The sequence below is a fragment of the Heteronotia binoei genome, chromosome 20 (genome assembly GCF_032191835.1).
Source record: "Heteronotia binoei isolate CCM8104 ecotype False Entrance Well chromosome 20, APGP_CSIRO_Hbin_v1, whole genome shotgun sequence".
Taxonomy (NCBI): Eukaryota; Metazoa; Chordata; class Lepidosauria; order Squamata; family Gekkonidae; genus Heteronotia; species Heteronotia binoei.
The window spans coordinates 24,581,032-24,602,530 of NC_083242.1; the positions used below are offsets into that span (position 1 = coordinate 24,581,032).

Here is a 21,499-nt window from a genome sequence, read left to right on the forward strand (position 1 = left end):
GGGGTGAAGTAACCCGCCTCCCCTCCCCATTCTGAGACCTCTGGGGGCCGCTAGAGGCCAAGAGAGGCGACGGCCTCACTAAGGCACCCCCGGGAGGAGAAGGGGGACCCCGACAAAAGGTAACATCTCAAATGCCGTTCTTTAGCCTGGAGGGTGCCTACAAGCTGTGATGGCCTGTTGGCATGTCTTGGCTTATTTCGGCCATTTTGAAGCTTAGCACTGCTTGCTGAACTTGAGAGAAGAGTTGTCTTGAACAAACAGTTGGAAAGGTAACATCTTGTATTTTGTGAACCATTGTGTTTGAAGTATTTTAGCAAGCACCTTCATATTTGGCTTTCTTCTTTTCTTCTCTCTGAACTGTTGTTAAACTAGTCTAAGTACTCTTTTGCACCTTAATACAAATATTTTTTTAAAATTCATAACTGGTTATTTGTCTTCACAGTCTGCAATATCTTCTATCTTGTGGATTCCTACTGTGAGTCAGTCTTGCAGGAAGGAATGCTTAGTAATTCCCGTGATGTCTGGAGCTGGTCCTTTGGCTCCAAACTGAAGGGAAGTACAGAGGACTGGTGGCAGCTACCAAAGTTGAGATGCATGCAGTTGCACTCAGTTGTTTGTAATTTGTTTCCCTGCTACCTTGAACCCAAAGGTTATCAGCTCAGGCTGGGTTGGTGACATTACCCAGTTGTTTCCCTAGCTAGTGATTAGGTAGGGAAAAAGAACAGGCACAGGTAGAGGAATTAGAAACACAAAAAGTATTAAACATTTTATAATCTTCTCCTAATCATGGTTTGTTTTTGTTTTTTTCAGCTGCAAAGCTTGATTCCTTTTGTCCAGCTGCCTCCTTGTGACACCGTCTGTGAAGAGTACAGCTTGACTTCTGCTGATAGGCTAACCAATCCTTATATGTAAGGTCATATCGGAACAGCTTCTAGATGTTTTAGCAGTGCAGTCCCAAGAGGAGTTATACCCTTCTGAACTAGTAAATTTAGAAGGGTGTACCTCTGTTAAGGATTGTACTGGAAGTGTTTTTTGTTTTTTTTTTTAAATCCTGGGTTTAAGGAGTATTGATCTCTTTCCATTCAGAGAATTCAGAAAGACAGAGGATGTATCTTGCAACATTTATCCATATCCTATGGGCAAGTGGCTCAATAGAATGAATGCTGAAATCTTACTTTCTGCTTGCCTTTAAACAGTCTGTCTATTCAGACTTGGTATAATAGAATATGGGATATTATGGAAGCAGATAAAGTTTCCTATTTAAAGGGAATGGAAAATCTTGTCTCTACAGCTTGCGGGGAAAAAATGGCTCTTTTTTGCTATACTCTGGTTTAAATGTTGATTCAAACAAAGGCAAACTAAGATCCAAATGACAGCAAACTCTTGTCACCATAGTTTCAGAATTGTGCAAGCAAACACCATCGTTTTCTCTTTTTGTAGTTAAACTTTATTACAAACAGCTGTGTCAAAATAATGCTTGATAGTTATTACTGTTGTCACTGATGTCCATCCGTATATGGTTCTTACTCCATTTACATCATGCTGCTGTCTTGGCTCGTTATAGACTTAGCATATTGACATGATACAGCCTATAATCAGCTTTTCAAAATAAAAGGCTTTTGCATTAGACAGTTGTATAGCTGATATAGAAAGGACCCCCACAATAAAATTTGCACCCTCCTGTCTTTGTGTTTTCTTCCCTTGAATTTCAGGCCACGCTGGTGGACCTTTTGATGGCACCTAGGTTTTGGCCACTGTGTGACACAGAGCGTTGGACTGGATCCAACATGGCTTCTTTTATGTTCTTATGCTCTTACTAATACATCAACTTTAAACAGTATCACAGGCTTTGTTTCCCGTTGTGATTATGGTGTCGGGAGGAGTACGACAGACAGGCAATTCTTCTTTATTAACCAGAGGCCATGTGACCCAACAAAAGTAAGTTTTTCTGTATTAACTTTATTACTTCTTAAAAGTTAATCTTTTGTTAAGTCCCTATGACCACCACTATCTGTATCTTGTCTTGCTTTCTGCAAGAAAGTGGTCGGGCAGTTAAATAATATTTTTTTTTGTACCAGACTGAATTGTTACAAATAATGTACAGAAATCTATCTTTGAGAGCCAGTTTGGTGTAGTGGTTAAGTGTGCAGACTCTTATCTGGGAGAACCGGGTTTGATTCCCCACTCCTCCAGTTGCATCTGCTGGAATGGCCTTGGGTTAGCCATGGCTCTGGAAGAGGTTGTCCTTGAAAGGGCAGCTGTTGTGAGAGCCCTCTCAGCCCCACCCACCTCACAGGGTGTCTGTTGTGGGGGAGGAAGATATAGGAGATTGTAAGCCACTCTGAGTCTCTGATTTAGAGAGAAGGGCGGGGCATAAATTTGCAATTCTTCTTCTTCTAATAAAAAAACGTTTAGTAGGCATTTGTTACAGTTTGTATAAGCGGATCACACAACATTAAAAATGACTCAAATGAATGATCATAAATTTGAAAGGTACTGGTTTTTCTTTTCTGGGCAGGTTTCCAAAGTTGTGAACGAAGTGTACCACATGTACAATAGACACCAGTATCCCTTTATTGTTCTCAACATATGTACAGATTCCGGTGAGTCACCCATATTTCTTGGGGCCTGAGAAACAGGTAAATCCATGTGTCATCTGTACTGTGGAACAGCATTTTTGGATTCCAACCACCTTAACTGAAAGTAAATCTCACTGATTTCAATGACTTTTACTTCCAAGTAAATCTATGTTTTGTTTTGTTTGACCTTGTGATGTCAGTTGGTGCAGTTTTTGCTCCTTGAGGGTGTTAATCAACCCAAAGAAACATTTTAAAACCCAGAAACTGAATTCTGTACCAAGTTAAAGCAGTCTGGCAGACAGAATTTAATGAAAAACCTCTTTATTTGCTCTTGTTACTTTTTTCCTGTTAACAATTTAGTACAGCTATGATTGCAGGCAGGATCAGGACCAGTATTCAGAATCGACAGGGCAAAAGTGAAGAAACAACTGACTTGATATATGTTTTCAGTGCCATCATAAGAAGAATTACACCTTTCTAAGTCAACACAACAATCCAGTCAACACAAACTAACAGTCACCAGACCCAAACTTGTGCTTCTTTTAATCTGCTAAAAACATTTCCATGATTTTGCATACTAATTCACTGTCCACATTCTCTATATTTTGGGCTGCTTGCCATTCCATCCTATTGTCTGATGAAGTGTGCTTCTAGCACATGAAAGTTTACATTCTGAATAAAACGTCGTTGGTCTTAAAGCTGCAACTTGGCTCCTGCTTTGTTCTACTAATTCAGACCAACACGGCTGCCACCTGGACCCTTCTAAGTCTGTTGAAGTGATGTGGCTTAGAGAACAGGGATCCACCCATGGGCTAGGGCCAGGTAGGACTTCGGCTCAGCGAGGCTTCTGATTGGTTGTGTAGATTTTTTTTTTAAATGTTGCTGTGGCAATCATTTTGGGGCTGGCTCAGCCTCCTGCAACAGCCATTTTGTGGCAGCTGTTTTCTTGCTATGCCCACCATGCCATGCATATATCAACAAATAGGTTAGGGGATCCCTGGATGTAAGAAGGATGTAACTCTGCTTAGGGTTGTGCTTCCTGTTACAAAAACACATGTATGGATCAGAGAGCTTTCTTTAGTAGAAAGAAGAAAATTAAGCTGTCTTCTCCTGTGTTTTAGGAAGTGTTGACATCAATGTGACACCTGACAAAAGGCAAATAATGCTGCAGGAAGAAAAATTTCTGTTGGCAGTTCTGAAAACTTCTTTAATGGGGATGTTTGGCAGTGATGTTAACAAGCTTGTCATCAGTCAGAAGCTGCCAGATGCCAAAGGTAGGAACAGCAGAAGAAACTGAAACAAGCTTTTTGTCCTTATTAATATTTAAACTTTTTAAAAAATGCATTGCTAACTAATCAGCTAGTTGAAGGATGTTGGCTTTAGTTGCATAAGCTCCATTGACTTGTTTGATGGCATTTTCTGTAGAGCAAGCACAATTCATGTGAGTAATTGTTAGTGTATTTAGGATACCGTTGACAAACCATCAAATTTAAAAAAGTTATTCTTTTGTAAGTTAGCAAAAAGCTGCACTATCAGTGAGCCATTTTGGCACTTAGTGTGTTTTTATCTTGCCTTTCTCCAACGAGCTCAGAGTAGGGTACTTTGATCTCCCATCCTCTGTTCTACTCTCGCAACAAGCCTGTGAGTGAGAATATCAGACCCCAGGTCACCTGGTAATCTTCATTGCAAAGTGGGATTTGAATTTGGGTCTCTTGGATCAAAGAGCCCCGTGGTGCAGAGTGTTAAAGGTGCAGTACTGTAGTCCTAAGCTCTGCTCACGACCTGAGTTCAATTCCCGGTGGAAGCTGGGTTTACAGGTAGCCAGCTCGAGGTCAACTCAGCCTTCCATCCTTCCAAGGTCAGTAAAATGAGTACCCAGCTTGCTGGGGGAAAAGCGTAGATGACTGGGGAAGGCAATGGCAAACCACCCCGTAAAAAGTTTGCCGTGAAAACATTTTCATTTTTTTTATTTTTATTTATTTATTTTATTTTCATACAGATTCAAACAAAACATTGTGAAAGCAACGTCACCCCAGAGTCGGAAACAATTGGTGCTTGCACAGGGGACCTTTCCTTTACTCTTGGATCTTAGTCAAACATTTTAGCTAGGACCTGGGAAAGCTGTGTTCACATCTTCACTCTGCCATTGAAATATGCTGAATGACTTGGGATCAATTTCTATCTCTCAACCTGACCCATCTTCCAGGAGTATTGTGAGAATAATGTAAGGGCAGCAGAGAACTATGTATGCAGCTCTGAGCTTTTTGAAGGGAAGGTCCAATCGATAGACAGACAGACAGACAGAGACAAGTCTTCACAGTTTGCAGTTATTTTTGTGAATGAAGGATCTGAATCTTTTTTAGACTCTTGGTTTGTACTTGCTAGTTAATTTTTTAAATGGTATCTGAAAACTGTTTTTTATTTTCTTAGGAAACTTTAAGCCAGGACTTCAAGATGAGATGGAAATGCCTTGCTTGGAAATGCCTAGTTCCTCATCCCCAAATCCAAAAAGTGCAATGACTTTAGCTAAGCTTAGAGAGTCTTTCTGTCTCCGTCAAGAGACAGAGACTAGAGTTAAGAGTTTTGAAAATACCAAGCAGCAGTGCAGTTCCCCAGAACAGAGAAAACTACTGACATTTTTTGGAGTTTTGGGATCTCCAAATAAGGAGACTGGTTCTGGGAAGAAATCTTCACGTGGAACTCATACAGATTCAAACAAGTCCCCGCTTCCTGATGGAAATGTTACGAAATTAGCAGGAGAGATGGACTCTGGATGCAGTAGTACTTCTGCAGAATCTGATGTGGGTTTGAGCACTCCCGAGCTCGGTCATTGCTTTAGTAGTGAAAATGCAATCAGTTCCCTTGATGAAAAATCTCATGTTTCCAAAGTAGATCTTCAAAAGGAAGTTCTTGAAACTAAGGGACAAACACAGAGTTCAGAATGTGATTTAAACCAAAGCAAAAAGCATGAATTAGCCCTGGAGGTCACCTCTTCTTCCCCAGATGTGAAGCGTCGGAAGATCACTCCACCTCTGTTTAGGGTAGGAAGTTCACCAGAGAGGAATGATGCTCAGAACTGTGCTGTTTTGTCACAGTATGATGAACCTCTGGAAGTGGAAAAGAAAATCACAATGCTGGAGTTTTCCATGAGTTTGTTGACGGACGGGGTGAAAAAACTAATCCAGCAACAACAGGAGAAGGCTGAAGTGATGAATTACAGGAAATTCAGAGCAAAAATTAGCCCTGGGGAAAATAAATCGGCAGAGAATGAATTAAGAAAAGAAATAAGGTATTTTAGAGGTCTTAGCAGTGCTTCTGTTAGTTAAACAGCAATTCTGAACCTTTGTGGCTGAGGACACATTCTGTTCACTGTTGGAAAGAGAATCCATGGTATACAGGAAACACATACAAAATTTAACAGATGTTGTCCATAGACCTAGTATTCCAGTTCTGTTGTCTCCCAATTACCCCTTACCAGGCAGCTCTGTTATTTCTAGGCAGGGGTCCTCAACTTTTTTGAGCCTTTGGGCACTTCTGGAAATTGATGCACAGTAGTGAGCACGACCACAAAATGGCTGCTGCTGGAGGCAGAGCCAGCCATATGTCAGGAAATGAGGTCATGCAAAGCTCCCACAGTAATTGTTCAGTGTTTCAGGCAGAAGCTTTATTTAACAGGAGGATGCCCTTTAAAATGGCCCTTTTAAAAAAATATTTTCTTGGCTGCACACAGCTTACCTTCAGTCACACAGCAGAGATCCTGATGCTGTAGTGGCAGCTTCTTCCAAAGCAACTTTTAAAAATCTGTATAGCCAATCATATCTCCAGTGGCTAATCAGAAGTTCTGCTGGGCAAAAGCCCTACTTGAGCCTGCCTACTTTCTAAAGAGTGGGTGCCAGGGAAAGGCATCAGTGGGTGCATTGTGCCAATTAGCACCAAGTTGGAGACCCCTGCTCCAGACTGTCCAGCTCCTCTGTCCAGCTAAGCCTATGGCATTTGAAAGGGCTTTGTTCTCTCTGTCTACATACAAGGTTCACGGTCACACACACAAAAAATGTTGAACAGCACTTGCAGAATTAGGTAGGAGAATGAGTTGTCAACCAGGAAGTTCCTGGTTTGAATCTTGCCTTTGTCATTAACTTGCTAAGGTGATCTTAGGCACGCCACTGTCTGCCAGCCTCCGTCGTGCTGCTGGTAATACTGCTGGCTTCCCTTACAGAACTGGTGGAGGGGTTACTAAGATCTCATATATTAAGTGTCCAATACGCATATGACAGTGTCCAATACATGCTTAAAATTATCATTAGTATTTATATGTACTATAATTTGTTTTTAAAACTATTTTATTAACACTGTTTATTAATAACAGCAGTGTTTATATGTACTATAATGTGTTTATAAATAATAGCAACATTTATATGTACTTTAATGTGTTTGAAACGCACATAAAAACATGTTCCCTTTTCAATACTTGTTTCTTGTCCGGAGGATCATGATTTCTTTGTAAGATTTTTCTGAAATGTTTCCTACTAAGCAGCAGAAGAAATCTTGCTCTAGCACAGGAACATATAACCCACTAGTTTTTTTTTTTTAATTTTGTATACAGTAAAGAGATGTTTGCCAAAATGGACATCATCGGTCAATTCAACTTAGGATTTATAATAACTAAATTGAACTCTGACCTCTTCATCATTGACCAGCATGCTTCAGACGAAAAGTACAACTTTGAGATGTTGCAGCAGCATACCTTTCTACAAGGACAAAAACTGATTGCGTAAGTACGTTCTGGGCAGATGAACCTGAGGTGAACAAAAGACCAATATAATGAGGGAATCCCCGGGGGGGATCCCTCCCCCTCAGAAAAAAGGGAGTCTGCAGCAAGGAGGATAAATTGCCAATGACAGTCACCAGGCTGGATGTAAGCAACCAGGGACGTGTTAGGAAATCTTTTAACCTGATGTGTATTACAGATTTCCAATTAATCATTCTGCTGTTGAACTTGTGTCAAGATCAGTCTAGAGGAAGGAAACGGACTTGAATGTTGTAATTAGTTTTATTATGATTTTATTGTGATTTTATTTTATTTGTGTACTCCGCTTTGAGCCCCCAATGGGAGAACGGGCGGAATATAAACAAACAATTAATAATAATAATTTAAGCTTTCTGTTGTTGCAATAAAATTTTGGCCATATATGCATTTCCTCCCTTTTCTGCTTTTTTCAGACCTCAGAACCTTAATTTAACTGCTGTCAATGAGAATGTGTTGATGGAAAATCTGGAGATCTTTAGAAAAAATGGGTTTGATTTTGTCATTGATGAAGGAGGTATGTCTGTGCCCTGTTGTTTTAAGCTTCAATGGAAGGCAAGCTTTGATATGCCATGTAGTGCATAGGGCTTTTATTTAGGTGTTGACATCAATTTAAAATGTTGGTATCAGTTGCATTTAGATTTCTCCGTCAAGCCACTATAATGTTTGTTTATTTATTTAGATAATTTATATTCCGCCCTTTCCCATATGGGCTCAGGGTGGATAACATCATTTAAAAAATAGCAAAATAACAATTAAAACCAATAAAAGGCAGCTGGCCCCTTTCCTTGAGCGCCGGGACCTCGCAACAGTGATCCATGCAACGGTCACCTCAAGATTGGACTACTGTAACGCCCTCTACTTGGGGCTACCTCTGTGCCGGACTCCGAAACTGCAGCTAGTGCAGAACGCAGTGGCCAGGCTGTTGTTGGGACTCCCGAAATGGGAACATAATACAGCCAGGGCTGCGTGAACTGCACTGGCTGCCGATCATATACCGGGTCCAGTACAAAGTGTTGGTCATTACCTTTAAAGCCTTATATGGCCGAGGACCCGCCTACCTGAGGGACCGTCTTTCCCCATATGAACCCCAGAGAGCACTGAGGTCAACCGGGAAAAATCTAATGACTATCCCTGGGCCGAGAGAGATTAGATGTCAAAAGACCAGAGCACGGGCCTTCTCAATAGCGGCCGCCGCCCTTTGGAACCAACTCCCTGAGGAGGTGCGGGCCCTGCGGAACCTTGACCAGTTCCGCAGGGCCTGCAAGACCTCCCTTTTTAGACTTGCATATTCGGACTGCTAGAGAGGACCGTAAATCAAGGATCCGCCAAATGCGGTTTAAAGATCTATACCGCACTGCTGGTACTAGCAGAACTAGCGTCAATTTCCATCGGTACTGGCAGATGAAGTTATTAACTGTATCAATTGTATTGACTGGTTTTTAAAATTGTTAAGTTCAATGTTTTATATTGTTAAATTGAACTGTTTTGATTATTATTGTATGTTTTTATGAAATGTTGTCAGCCGCCCTGAGCCTGCCGAGGTGGGGAGGGCGGGATAAAAATAAAATATTATTATTATTATTATTATTATTATAAAAGTGAACAATACAGTTTGCCGGCTACGTTGGGAACATAGGAACACGCACACACTCTTTCTCTCTCTGTGTGTGACTAATAGCCACTGATGGACCTCTGCTCCATATTTTTATCTAACCCCCTCTTGAAGCTGGCTATGCTTGTAGCTGCCACCACCTCCTGTGGCAGTGAATTCCACATGTTAATCACCCTTTGGGTGAAGAAGTACTTCCTTCTATCCGTTTTAAGCTGACTGCTCAGCAATTTCATTGAATGCCCATGAGTTCTTGTATTGTGAGAAAGGGAGAAAAGGACTTCTTTCTCTACTTTCTCCATCCCATGCATAATCTTGTAAACCTCTATCATTTCACCCCGCAGTCGACGTTTCTTCAAACTAAAGAGCCCCAAGTGTTTTAACTTTTCTTCATAGGGAAAGTGTTCCAAACCTTTACTCATTCTAGTTGCCCTTTTCTGCACTTTTTCCAATGCTATAATAATGTAAATATATAATATCCTTTTTGAGGTGCGGTGACCAGAATTGTACACAGTATAATACATTGAATTGTACTCATCATAATACATTGAAAGTCTCAGACATCAGATAATATAAAACCAGTATTTCAGCAGAGATGGTATCGCAGGATAGGGCCAGCTGATAGAATAGGATGCCCGCTGCCTCAACCAGATGCCTGGCCGGAATAGTTCCGTCGTGCAGGCCCTACAAAAAGGTAACAATTCAGTAAGGGCCCAGATCTCTGAGGGGAGCTGATTCCATCAGGCTGGGGCCAAGGCTGAAAAGGCCCTGGCCCTGATTGTGGCTAGTCAGATATCCTTTGGGCCAAGGATGGTCAGCAGATGTTGGGTGCCAGAACACAGTGTTCTCTGGGGCATATATGGGCAAAGCAGTCCCATAGATAGGTTCCCAGGCCGTGTAAGGGTTTAAAAGTTAAAGCTAAAACCTTGAAATGGATCTGGTACTCCATTAGTAGCTAGTGGAGTTTGTGCAGCACTGGCTGGATGTGTGCCTGGCTAGTATTATTATTAGTAATGGTATTAATCCCCTCAGATCCTCCCCACCAAATTCCTGTTTCCACCCAAAACAAAACAGCAGAATGCTTTCCTGTTTAAGCGGCTTTGGTACCTTTGCATTTCTAACAAACATTTATGTAGTTTGGACCAATATTCAGGGATTCAATAGCTGCAATATGCATGGATATGTCAGTTTAATCCAACCCATGACAGTTCCCCCCCCCCCGCCTCCTGATTATTGAAACAATGGTTATAAGCACCATACTAACAGGCACGGCTAGCTTTTTAATCATGCCTCATTGTTTGGAAAAAATATTATAAAGGGCAGCTAACATTCCAAGTAATTGTCCAAAGTCAAATGCCTGTGCAAATCCTAACTTTATAAATTAATCTTATTCTGGACATTCAGGTTTTAGCTGCAAGTGGGTGTTGTCCTGTGTTCACATATAATGTTGCATAAGTTTCCATATTCAACATGTCCTTGCTTTGATAAGCAATGGGTTTATCCCTAGAACTATTGTCCATGTTGTTCTTCACCACCACAGTCCAACAAATTAAAGACAGGTTGCTAGATATTGAGCGCCAAGACCTATACAGTCTGGCTAAGAAAACTTGTTCCCCACTGAGTTTTGAGATCTCTGTTAGTACTGGGAAAATGGCCTCATATCTATCCGTCTTGCAGGTGCCACAGAACTGTAGAGCTTTTTCCCTTGCCAAATGTAACGCCATGCCCTCTGCCATTCTTTATGGCAGGTTTAACAAGACAGCCTACTCAGTCAGATACTGGCTCTGTAAGCAAAAATGTGTGGAGTCAGTTACTCACATTCTTCTTTATTGTAATTTGTGTACAGATCTTCGTCACAAGTATTTACAAACTCTTAGCTAGCATGGCTGATTGTTCTGATGCACTTAAGGTCTATAGTCTTTTGAACGATACTTCATCTAGTGTCACTGAGACAGTGGCTAAGTTTCTTTATTCTGTTTTAAAGGAACATCAGAGGATCACATAGAAATAGTTTATGCTTATGCTTTTCCTGATGTATATGTATGCAATCGCTCCATTTGGTCTTCGTTTTTTTTTTTAAACCAATTTGCTCTGATATATACATCTATATATTTTATGCCAATAAAGGCTAACTTAACTTGACTTGGCTTTGATAAATCATTTGTTAAAACAATCCTTTTAAACCCTTCTAGCACCTGTAACTCAAAGAGTGAAGCTTATTTCATTGCCGACAAGCAAAAACTGGACTTTTGGCCCACAAGATATAGAGGAACTGATTTTCATGCTGAGCGATTGCCCTGGGGTGATGTGCAGGCCTTCTCGAGTGAGGCAGATGTTTGCTTCTCGAGCATGTAGAAAGTCAGTAAGTATTGCGGTAATATCACAGTGTGAAAAGACTGTACTGTGCCTTGTGTCTCTGCCCTGTATTTGTAGGATGTATAAATCAGCAACCTCAGATACGCAGATGATACCACTCTAATGGCAGAAAGTGAAGAGGACCTACAGAACCTCTTGTTGAGGGTGAAAGAGGAGAGCACAAAAGTAGGCTTGAAAATCAACATCAAAAAACCTTAAGATTACGGCATCCGGCCCCATCACACCTTGGCAAATAGAAGGGGAAGACATGGAAATAGTGACAGACTTCACATTTCTGGGATCCAAGATCACTGCAGACGGTGACTGTAGCCATGAAATTGAAAGACGTTTGCTCCTTGGGAGGACAGCTATGGCGAACCTAGGCAGTATAGTAAAAAGTAGAGACATCAACCTGCCAACAAAAGTCCGTATAGTCAAAGCGATGGTATTGTCAAGCCCCAAGATTCCCAATAACGAAGTCCTTTGTTTTGTTTCAAATAGACTGGTTTATTTAGGAATTCAAAGGTGCCCCAAGGAACATAGTCCTTGGAAATACTGAGATGCCAGAGGTTACATGGTTCTTTGTAGGGTATCATAAACCATTACAAAAAGGCACTTCATTCAAGTCTAGGGTTCAAAGGGTGCAGCAGTAACTTTCTTTTGCACTACAAAAGCATTCTCACGCTATGTCGCAAACTGATAAGGAGCCTGTGAAATTTAGGGAGTGCACTCTTCAGACATAGCATGCCTTTCCCAGTAATATAAACATTCTTTGCCAGATGGCAAGGCAGACATGGTTGCTAGGTTGTGTCAAGCATGCTATTTCTGTGTATTAAATCAATACAAGTATTGGAATTTATTTCCTCCCTGTTCTAAAACTCTTGTCACTCATAGTTGCATTTCAAAGCTTGCTTCTCTCCCCCCCCCCCTTTTCCTCTTGCCTTTCTTTTTCTTCTCACCTCTGGGTAGAAAATGTAGAATATGCAAGCAACTTGATTATAGAGGGAAAGGAGGCACCTCCCCCGACTGGTTCCCATTCACACAGCTTATCAAGAGAAGCAGGAATGTCTGGGAACCGGGGAAAGTTATAACCACATGACAGTAGCGGGTAGTACTCTTTGAATATCTGTAGCAATTCACATCTGCATGTCATGGCTTGAAGCTATCTTTTCTATTGCCTTTGAAGTAGCCCTTAAAACTATACCGTGTGAAGCTTTGTATCACTTCCAAGGTTTCGTACCTTGAGTGAGTACCGGATTATCAATAAAGCAAGTTTTTGTATTAAACAACTGCTTGATTATTCAAAATACCGATGCTTGACAGGTTGTAAATAATGGAGAAGGATCAGAGCATTGATCTGACATTTGTTCAGCCATCTTATATCAAAATACTTGGGCTTGACAGGTATTCCCGGTAGTAATGAGAGCTGGAGCATAAGGTAGGCCGAACGCAGAAGAATAGATGCTTTTGAGCTGTGGTGCTGGAGAAGAATCTTGAAGAGTCCTTTGGACTGCAAAAAGAAGAAGAATTGTAGATTTATACCTTGCCCTTCTCCCTGAATCAGAGACTCAGCACGGCTTACAGTCTCCTATATCTTCTCCCCCCACAACAGACACCCTGTGAAGTGGGTGGGGCTGAAAGGGCTCTCACAGCAGCTGTCCTTTCAAGGACAATCTCTGCTAGAGCCATGGCTGACCCAAGGTCATTCCAGCAGCTGCAGGTGGAGGAGTAGGGAATCAAATCCGGTTCTCCCAGATAAGAGTCCACGCACTTAACCACTACACCAAACTGGCAAGAAGATCAAATCAGTCAGTCCTAAGGGAAATCAACCCAGACTGTTCCCTGGAAGGTCAGATGCTGAAGCTCAAATTCTTTGACCACCAAATGAGAAGGGAGCACTCACTGGAGAAGATCCTGATGCTGAGAAAGACAGAAGGCAAAAGAAGAAGGGGACAGCAAAAGATGAGATGGCTGGACAGCATTACTGATGTAACAAACATGAATTTGAGCAGACTTCAGAGGATGGTGCAAGACAGGAGGGCCTGGCGTGACTTTGTCCAAGGGGATCGCAAAGAGTTGGACTTGACTGTGCAACTGAACAACAATAAAATAACTAGCAGTAGTTTGAACACATCAAGCTGCCTTGTACTGAATCAGACCATTGGTCCTTGAAGGTCGATACTGTCCTCATACTGGCAGTCCAGTGTGTCAGGCAGAGGTCTTTGTTACAGAATTAGGGCTGGATTGAGTCTCAGTCATCTGCCTATGCTAATCATATGCTATTTCAATTCCTAATTTAAATAGACTTTATAGTTGAAACTTTGGTGCTGTTTCCCAGGAGGCTTTAGGATGCTTTGGGTGATGTGACCTTCCTGGTACAATAACACTATCTTTTGCCTCACGTGACTTTGCCTTTTGGAATGTTTATATACTATCAAGTTCTAAATAGAGTATCAGAGCCTAGCTTCCTGAAACTCTCTTAATTAACCTTGACTCTCTGGCCAATTTCCCACTAGAGCTTTAATCCTGGTTTAACTCTGTCCCCAAACTGACTTTCTACACTAAAACCATAGAATCATAGAGTCATAAAGTTGGTTTCTCTGCTTCTATGATTCTACTGTTGAAGGTCAGTTTGAGGACAGAGTTAAACCAGGATTAAAACTCTAGTGCGAACAGCTTTCCCAGATTGTTTTGACTCCAAAAGATAGAGAGAAAGGGTTTAGCTCTGTTGTGTACATCACTATAAGTTGGATACTCATCTCAGAGTTGATTGTCAATTACATTGTCTCCTATGAATGGGAAAAGGTACTTAATGTGAGGCTGTGTTCTTGTTCCTTGTTGTTCTGGCCAGCTACCATGTGCAGTGGGACTTGACAAAATAACCAGGATGTGTCCTTTTATAAAATTACTGTGCACAGTGATTAAGTTTTGAATTTCTGGATTAATGATGTATGGATACCAGATTTTTATAGGTTCTAATGAATTTTCATTTGGGATTGAAATAAATAAGAGAGGGTTTTTTTTTTAGAATACTTGTCTCCCTTTCTTGATGTAATTGGAGCTGGAAGTGGTATGGAAGTGCATGAAAAGGTTCCGGCACCCCTCATTTCCCCAACAGTCTTTCCCATTGCCTGCTATCTGATCTTTTAACTGGAGGTACCAGAGATTGAACCTGGGACCTTCTGCATGCCAAGCAGATATTCTGCCACTGGCACCTTGTGTATAATACACAGTTAGCTTGACTGAATTCAATTCAGTTGGAGTGTATGTCTCTTTTCCATGCAAAACTTTATTCATTCCCCAAGTTTACTGGCCAACAACATGGAAGCTGCTGAAAGGGACATGATGGCAAGAGATCTAACATCTCTTTCTGTTGGTGTTTGTTCCTGGAGAGAGGGGGGGGGGGGTCAGCAGCCAGAGTTCTCTGCCCCCCTGAGCTTTGGCAAACTATACCAATGGGAAACAGTGGCACAGAGAAAAGGAAAACTGGCAATGTAATCCTGAGGAAAGTTACACCCTTCTAAGCCCACTGACTTCAGTGGAATGAGAAAAGTATAATCCTGTTTAGGACACTACTGTTAGGTTCAGTTGTAGGGGATACAGATGAAGGAGCTGCCCGACATTTCCTGCCCCTTCTCAAAATGACCCAGGGCTTCATTGGAGACTAGTTTTCTGTGAAGCAGTAATTCTCTGTCTCCACTGTACTTCTGTGTCTCCACTGGAGGGAAGGTTGTCTGCTCATCCATACAAAATATAACAAATAAAAAAAAATAGTAAACAGGACGCAAAGTAGCAAGATTGTGACTTAGCCTGCAGCCTAGTTTTCTCCTTAGAATCATAGAATCACAGAGATGGAAGGGATATCCAGGGTCATCTAGTCCAACACCCAGGAAATTCACAAATACCACCCCCCCTAAATTCACAGAATCCGCATTGCTGTCAGATGGCCATCCAACCTCTGTTTAAAAACCTCCAAAGAAGGAGAGCCCAGCACCTCCCAAGGAAGCCTGTATAAGAATAGAAAGAATTTTCTATTGAAGCCTCATAAGCCATGATCCTTAGGTTGATAGTGGTACAGTCCGGACCAGGGATCCCCGACCTTTTTTTGAGGCTGTGGACACCGTTGGAATTTTGAGAGGGAGTAGTGAGGATCACCTTAAAATGGCTGCCACAAGAGGCGGAGCCAAATTGAATATTCCCCTCCTCACAGCTCTGGAAAGAAGGAACATCTTTTTTTTTATTTGATACCCCGTTATTCCCCTGTTCATTGTTCTTTAATCTATTATCCTTTAAAAGTAATTTATCCTTTTAAAAAAATTTAAGCTTCTGAAAAAAAAGATTAGATGACATAATTTCTGTCTCTTGAAGAAACTGAACTATTGGAAACCAAACAGTTTGAATTTTTTTCTGATAAGTAACAAAATTTTGTAACCCTGAAAAGATCAAATTTACCCAACACAAAATGATTCCAAATAGCGTTATACCATTCCTCTAACATAGTCCCTTTTTTCCTGTCTCCATTTCCGTCTTAGCAATTGCTTCATTTTACTTACTTCAAGAAGGATAGTTTCTGGGTTTCTACTGATTTGTATTCGAAATATTATTTCTATTTGTGAAAGCACCTCATTCAAAAAATTTTTAATTACCGGGCAACTCCAAAAACTGTGTATATAATCACCTACTTGTCAACAGCCCTTCCAACATTCATTTTTTACCCCTTTATGGAATCGAGAGAGTCTCACAGGTAAAATACCATCTGTATAATATATTAAAAGCATTAAATTTAATTGTAGGTATTTTGGAGTTAAAACTTGGTGCTTTCCAAGTACCTTCCCAGTCCTCTTCAGATAATCTACCTTCACAATCCTTCATCCAAGCTTTCATAGCCCTTGCTGGGGACTTGTTTTGCAGATCAAACAATAATTTATACAGTTTAGATAAAAGTCCTTTGTGTTGTTTATCCTGATCTTTAAGAGTATTTCAAATGGAGTCAGTGGCATATGCCAAGACCTAATTATTCTAGGGTCTCTAACAAATGTCTAATCTGATAATAATTCAACAAGGAAATTTTTTGTTCTTTTTTAATCTCTAATTCATTCAAATCAAATAAAAAAAATCTTTAATGGCATAATAGTATTAAAAGATACATTGCAACATACACTTCCAGTGATTAAAATTTATCCAAAAAAGTACAATTCATATAAAAAAACTATGTCTAAGAACAACTGCTTCTGCTAAAAATTTAGCTACCATATTAGTGGTTTCTGTGCAAATATCATTAAGCAAATATCAAAGTGTGCTATATTGGTTTCTAAATAGGTCAGAATATAAGGGTAGAAGTTTGTTGCGAGACTCTGTATGTAATTGGCAATCGAACATATGGGAAATTGAGTCAATATCAGTAGTGGGGCAACTGCAGAGCCTTTCCTGTAAGGGAATGTTATGAAATTGACCCAACAGCATATTAGAGGGGAAGACATTCAGTCGCACTAATGTAAAGGCTCTACAATGGTCAGGGTGACTGAGATTACGAAAGGTATTGGGCCATTTGGCCATACTGAATTGAGAGGTTAAGGTGAGCTTGTGAAAATAAATATGAGTGTGAGATGGACAGAAGTTGTGTAATTCTAAATCAAAAAGTCTTTGTCTAACAGATCATAAAATTGATCTTTCTTCCATTTGGAGGAAGTGGTCAATCGAGAAGCCAGTTTGCTGGATTTTCCCTTCTATTATTGCAAACCAAGGAGAGTTAAATGAATCGGTTTTTAAAAGTGAAATTAGAGAATTAGGGGCACTTTTGAAATGAATTTTGAGCCAGTATTTAAAAGTTAGTTACCAGCCTTTTGATTGAATAAGATGTTGGCCCAATTCCAAACATAGTGCCGAATGAGGCACACGGCTAGGGACACCTATGAGTTGGTGAAAAAAGTTGACTTGGGTACACTCAAGTTCAGTGTTGTGCCTTGATCCATACTGGACAGCCATATAGTATTTGGGGCATCACTTTTGCTTCATAAATTTTTATGGCAGGTGGAATATTTTTGATTTCCCTTAGCATAGAAAAATTGCTTAAGTTGAGTTATAGATTGTTTTACCTGGGCAATTGTTCTGGTTCTCTGGGTTGTCCAATTCAAATTATACTGGACCCCTAGGTATTTTGTAGGAATAATGACCCCTAGGTATTTGAAATTTTTAACCTGCTCAATTTCTGTATTACCTATTTTCCATTTACTTGGGCACCAACGTTTGTTAAATACCAATACTTTAAATTTAGTATAATTGATAGTGCATTAAGTTGACAATATTTATGGGATCACTGTAAGTATCTCGTGAAACCGACTTTGGTACATGAAAGGATTGTAGTATCATCTGCATACAGAAGCAGGGGAGTTGCATGAGGTCCTAATCTGGAGGGTGAGCTCTAATTCATCCTTCGAAATAACTTGACCATTTGAAACAAAATCTGCCAGTCTTGTATATCCTTTCTGGTACCAATTTCTGAAAGGAGAAACCCCTTGTCCTGGGGGGAACCAAGGTTGATTGAGATATCAGGCATATCTCGTGGTCAGCAGTAACAAATTAAACCTATATTTATCCCAAATTCTTAACGAGGCTTTTCAATATTCATTCTGTTGTATTTGGAGGCTTCTATTCTTTGCTGAGTTCCAGAATATTTCCAGAATAGTGCCCTGATTTCCATAATGTTCTTCAGTATGTTGCCAACTCGTATATTCTTCAGGATTAGATAATGTAATATTAATAAGGGGAGTCAATAGTGATGCCTCATGATAAACCTGTAAGTTAGGAAAATTAAGACCCCCTTGTATACTGGGGCAAGAAAGAATTTTGAAATTGACTCTTGGGGGCTTATAAGACCAGAAAAATTCTAGAAGTGACGCTTGCCATTTATTTGCATATTTCTGTGAAATTGTGATGGAGAGAGCTCTGAAAAGAAATATTTGGGCATAATATAACTTTTTATTATCATCAATCTCTCTGCCTGTGAAAAACCCTTTTTATGTAAAGATTTCATATACTATTTAGAATCTATATATACTTTATCAAAGTTACTATGAATCTTGAAGGTGGAATGGAACCACCCACTGAATACCTAAATGCTTACCAGTCGTCCTCATCTGATGGAAAACTCTTTCATTTGAATAGGGATTTGAGTGACAGCAGCCAATAACAAGGCCTGCCTTCCAGTGGCCCTGCCCACTTTCTCAAAAGCTTTATGTGCATCAGGGGAAGTACTGATGGGTGAAATGATGCCCATGGGCACCATTTTGGGAAACCCTGGTTCAGACATTCACCTACACTAAACAGAATACAAGGACATAAGGTGGGGAGGTATTAAAGACAATAACAGTATTAAACGTTGCATTTTTGTTACAGTTTTTTCCCTCCAACTTCCTTCCCCAGATCATGATTGGAACAGCACTGAATATAAAGGAGATGAAGAAAGTGGTCACCCACATGGGTGAGATTGAGCACCCTTGGAACTGTCCACATGGAAGGCCAACCATAAGGCATATAGCCAACCTAGATCTTCTTTCACAAGAATAGCAAGCCTTTATCTGCCTTTAAAAACATTTATTTCATTGTGACTAATTTTGGAATTCCCATTGATCATGATTGTTTCCCCAAGGCTAAAGCTTAACCCTCCATTTTGTGTAGCTAATTTTATTTTTTTAAGATGCTTTATTTTAAAGGCAGCCATATCTTGCAATGGGTATGCAGTTGTATGTGTGAAAGATCAATGTTCTGTTCCCTTATCCTCTCAGCAGTGTGCCAGCATAATCACGGGATTTTCAGACCCATGTCTGTGTGGCTCAGGGTCCCCAGTCTAGCTCAAAGTCTTATCCCTTGCATTAGGGTAAAAGAGCTTTTATCCAAGTCTGTCTGCAAGAGTATGATCCTATGCTTCTCTTTGTGGCCAGAAGATCTGGAAATGCTCATTTTGCTGGGTCCAGCACCAGCTCAATCTATATTGCAGCATTGTGTGAAAATTTAATTTTACTTCCTTCATTTTGTATTATCTTGTACTAAGAATGTTGGGTGGATGAGGGGCTGTGAGTCTTCTTCCCCATTCCACTTCCTTTTCCTCTTTGTAAGTGCTGTGAGGAAAAGGGGCTGAGGCTGGAAATATGGGGGCAGGGAGTGAGAAGAAATATGCAGCTCTATCCCAAAATTCTGGGACAGGGGGACACCGTTGTACTCCGCTGTTGAAGGCTTTCTAGGATCATCCTCTTGAATTCTTACGAACTCAAACCTGTTGAGCATGTCCCAACTGTAAAGGACAGATCCATTTGTCTTCTAGACAGGAGCAGGTTCTTTGTATTAGATAACAAGATGTAAATCGTCTCCTATCAAATCTTGTGTATGTGGGTGGTGTTTTTAGTTTCATTAAAAATATTTTTTTTACATGGAATTTCCTTGAATTCTTATTAAATGGTTTCTCCACATAGAATGCGCTATGCACGGATGTCAAATTCATTTGCTATGAGAACCGGATTCATTTGCTATGAGAACGGATGTCGAATTCATTTGCTATGTGGGGCCGGGCCAGGCCATCTCTCTCTCTCTCTCTCTCTCTCTCGGCTTGACTTCGTGAACGAAGATTTAAGAAAGGTGCAGTAGTCCACGTCTGCTGCAGGCTCGCTGGTGGCTGACAAGACCAATGCGGGACAGGCAGGTCCGGCCACAGTGGCTGCAGGGAAAAGTCTGATTTGGGGTTGGTGCTGTAGCAGTGCGATTCTTCCTCAATCTCCTTTTGTCCTCAAGACCAGCTATGCATGCATTCTCAAAGGAAGAGACAGCCTGGTGGATGGTGTGCCTCCATGCTTTGCGGTCTGAGGGTAGGTCAGACCACTGGTGATGGTTGATGCGACAGGTACCAAGGGATTTCTTCAAGGAGTCCTTGTACCTCTTCTTTGGTGCCCCTCTATTTCGATGGCCGGTGGAAAGTTCGCCATACAGGGCAATCTTGGGAAGGCGGTGGTTTTCCATCCTGGAAACATGCCCTGCCCAGCGCAGCTGCGTCTTCAACAGCAGTGCCTCGATGCTTGTATCCTCTGCCCGCTTGAGGACTTCAGTGTTGGTTACAAAGTCCCTCCAGTGGATGTTGAGGATGGTGCGAAGGTAGCGCTGATGAAAGCGCTCAAGGAGTCGCAGGTGATGATGGTATAAAACCCACGATTCGGAGCCATAGATGAGGGTTGTCATCACAACCGCTTTGTAAACATTGATCTTTGTGCCTTTTTTCAGATGCTTGTTGCTCCACACTCTTTTATGCAGTCGGCCAAATGCACGGTTTGCCTTTGCCAGCCTATTGTCAATCTCCTTGTCGATCTTGGCGTCTGAGGAGATGATGCACCCCAGATAGCTGAACTGCCAGGCCATGCATGTCATAAAATGTAATGCCAAGTAGCGGATGTATAAACTTTGTAAAGGTTACAGATGAAAACAATTAAAGATATTATTTTTAACTTAAAATATAAATATGCTTTAAACTCTTGTGATATTTTGTTTAAAATAGAAAGGTGGGGGGATTTGGTAATGCAATTTTAAAAATGAAACATCAAGAAAAAGCACAAGGATCACAGCAGAAACTAAAAATATAAAATGCTCTCAGCTTAGGAAAACATTAAATGCAAGCTTCCCCCCACCTTGGGGTCTGGCTGTCCATTGCAATGGCTGTGGGTTCTCAACTTAGAGTACTCACTAAGCACAAGTTCTCAGGTCCATTCAGCAGAGGCAAGCTGGCTCAAAGCATCAACCCTTTATTTTCAGAGAGACAACTCCAGAAGCAGTAGCTTCAACTGGCCATACAAACACTGGAAAGTGAAACTACTTGAGCTCCACTCCATTGAAATACATCGGAGCACAAACAGAGTACCAAGGAAAACTCAGAATGGATTTTCCATTAAGGTCTCTGGGCACAGAGACGTTAACGGAAAATCCTTTCCACATTTTCTTTGTAAGCCCAGAAGAGCCTGCTGAAACAGGCAAAGACAAAGCAGAAGGAGCTGGGAACTTTGGCAGCCTTGGAGCTTCAAAGGCAGAGGAAAGGGGAGAAAAGAGCCATGAGATTGATTAAAGCCCTAGGCAGGCCACTGGCAATCCGCAGGTTGTAAGTTTGACACCCCT

At 41.0% G+C, this 21,499-nt stretch overlaps 1 protein-coding gene across 2 annotated transcripts in view; it reads left to right on the plus strand.

The window, feature by feature from the left end:
* Positions 1–19,781, plus strand: part of PMS2 (PMS1 homolog 2, mismatch repair system component) — a 33,192-nt gene extending 13,411 nt beyond the window's left edge. The window contains exons 7-15 of one of the 2 annotated variants that reach the window (XM_060260745.1): positions 811–908; positions 1,839–1,938; positions 2,519–2,603; positions 3,701–3,853; positions 5,010–5,868; positions 7,183–7,350; positions 7,800–7,900; positions 11,188–11,357; positions 18,773–19,781. In XM_060260745.1, coding sequence (XP_060116728.1) covers positions 811–908; positions 1,839–1,938; positions 2,519–2,603; positions 3,701–3,853; positions 5,010–5,868; positions 7,183–7,350; positions 7,800–7,900; positions 11,188–11,357; positions 18,773–18,916 — 1,878 coding nt within the window. In that variant the 3' untranslated portion in view covers positions 18,917–19,781. The remainder of the gene's footprint in view (positions 1–810; positions 909–1,838; positions 1,939–2,518; positions 2,604–3,700; positions 3,854–5,009; positions 5,869–7,182; positions 7,351–7,799; positions 7,901–11,187; positions 11,358–18,772) is intronic. The other variant, XM_060260746.1, reaches the window with a different exon arrangement.
* Positions 19,782–21,499: the final 1,718 nt, after the last annotated feature.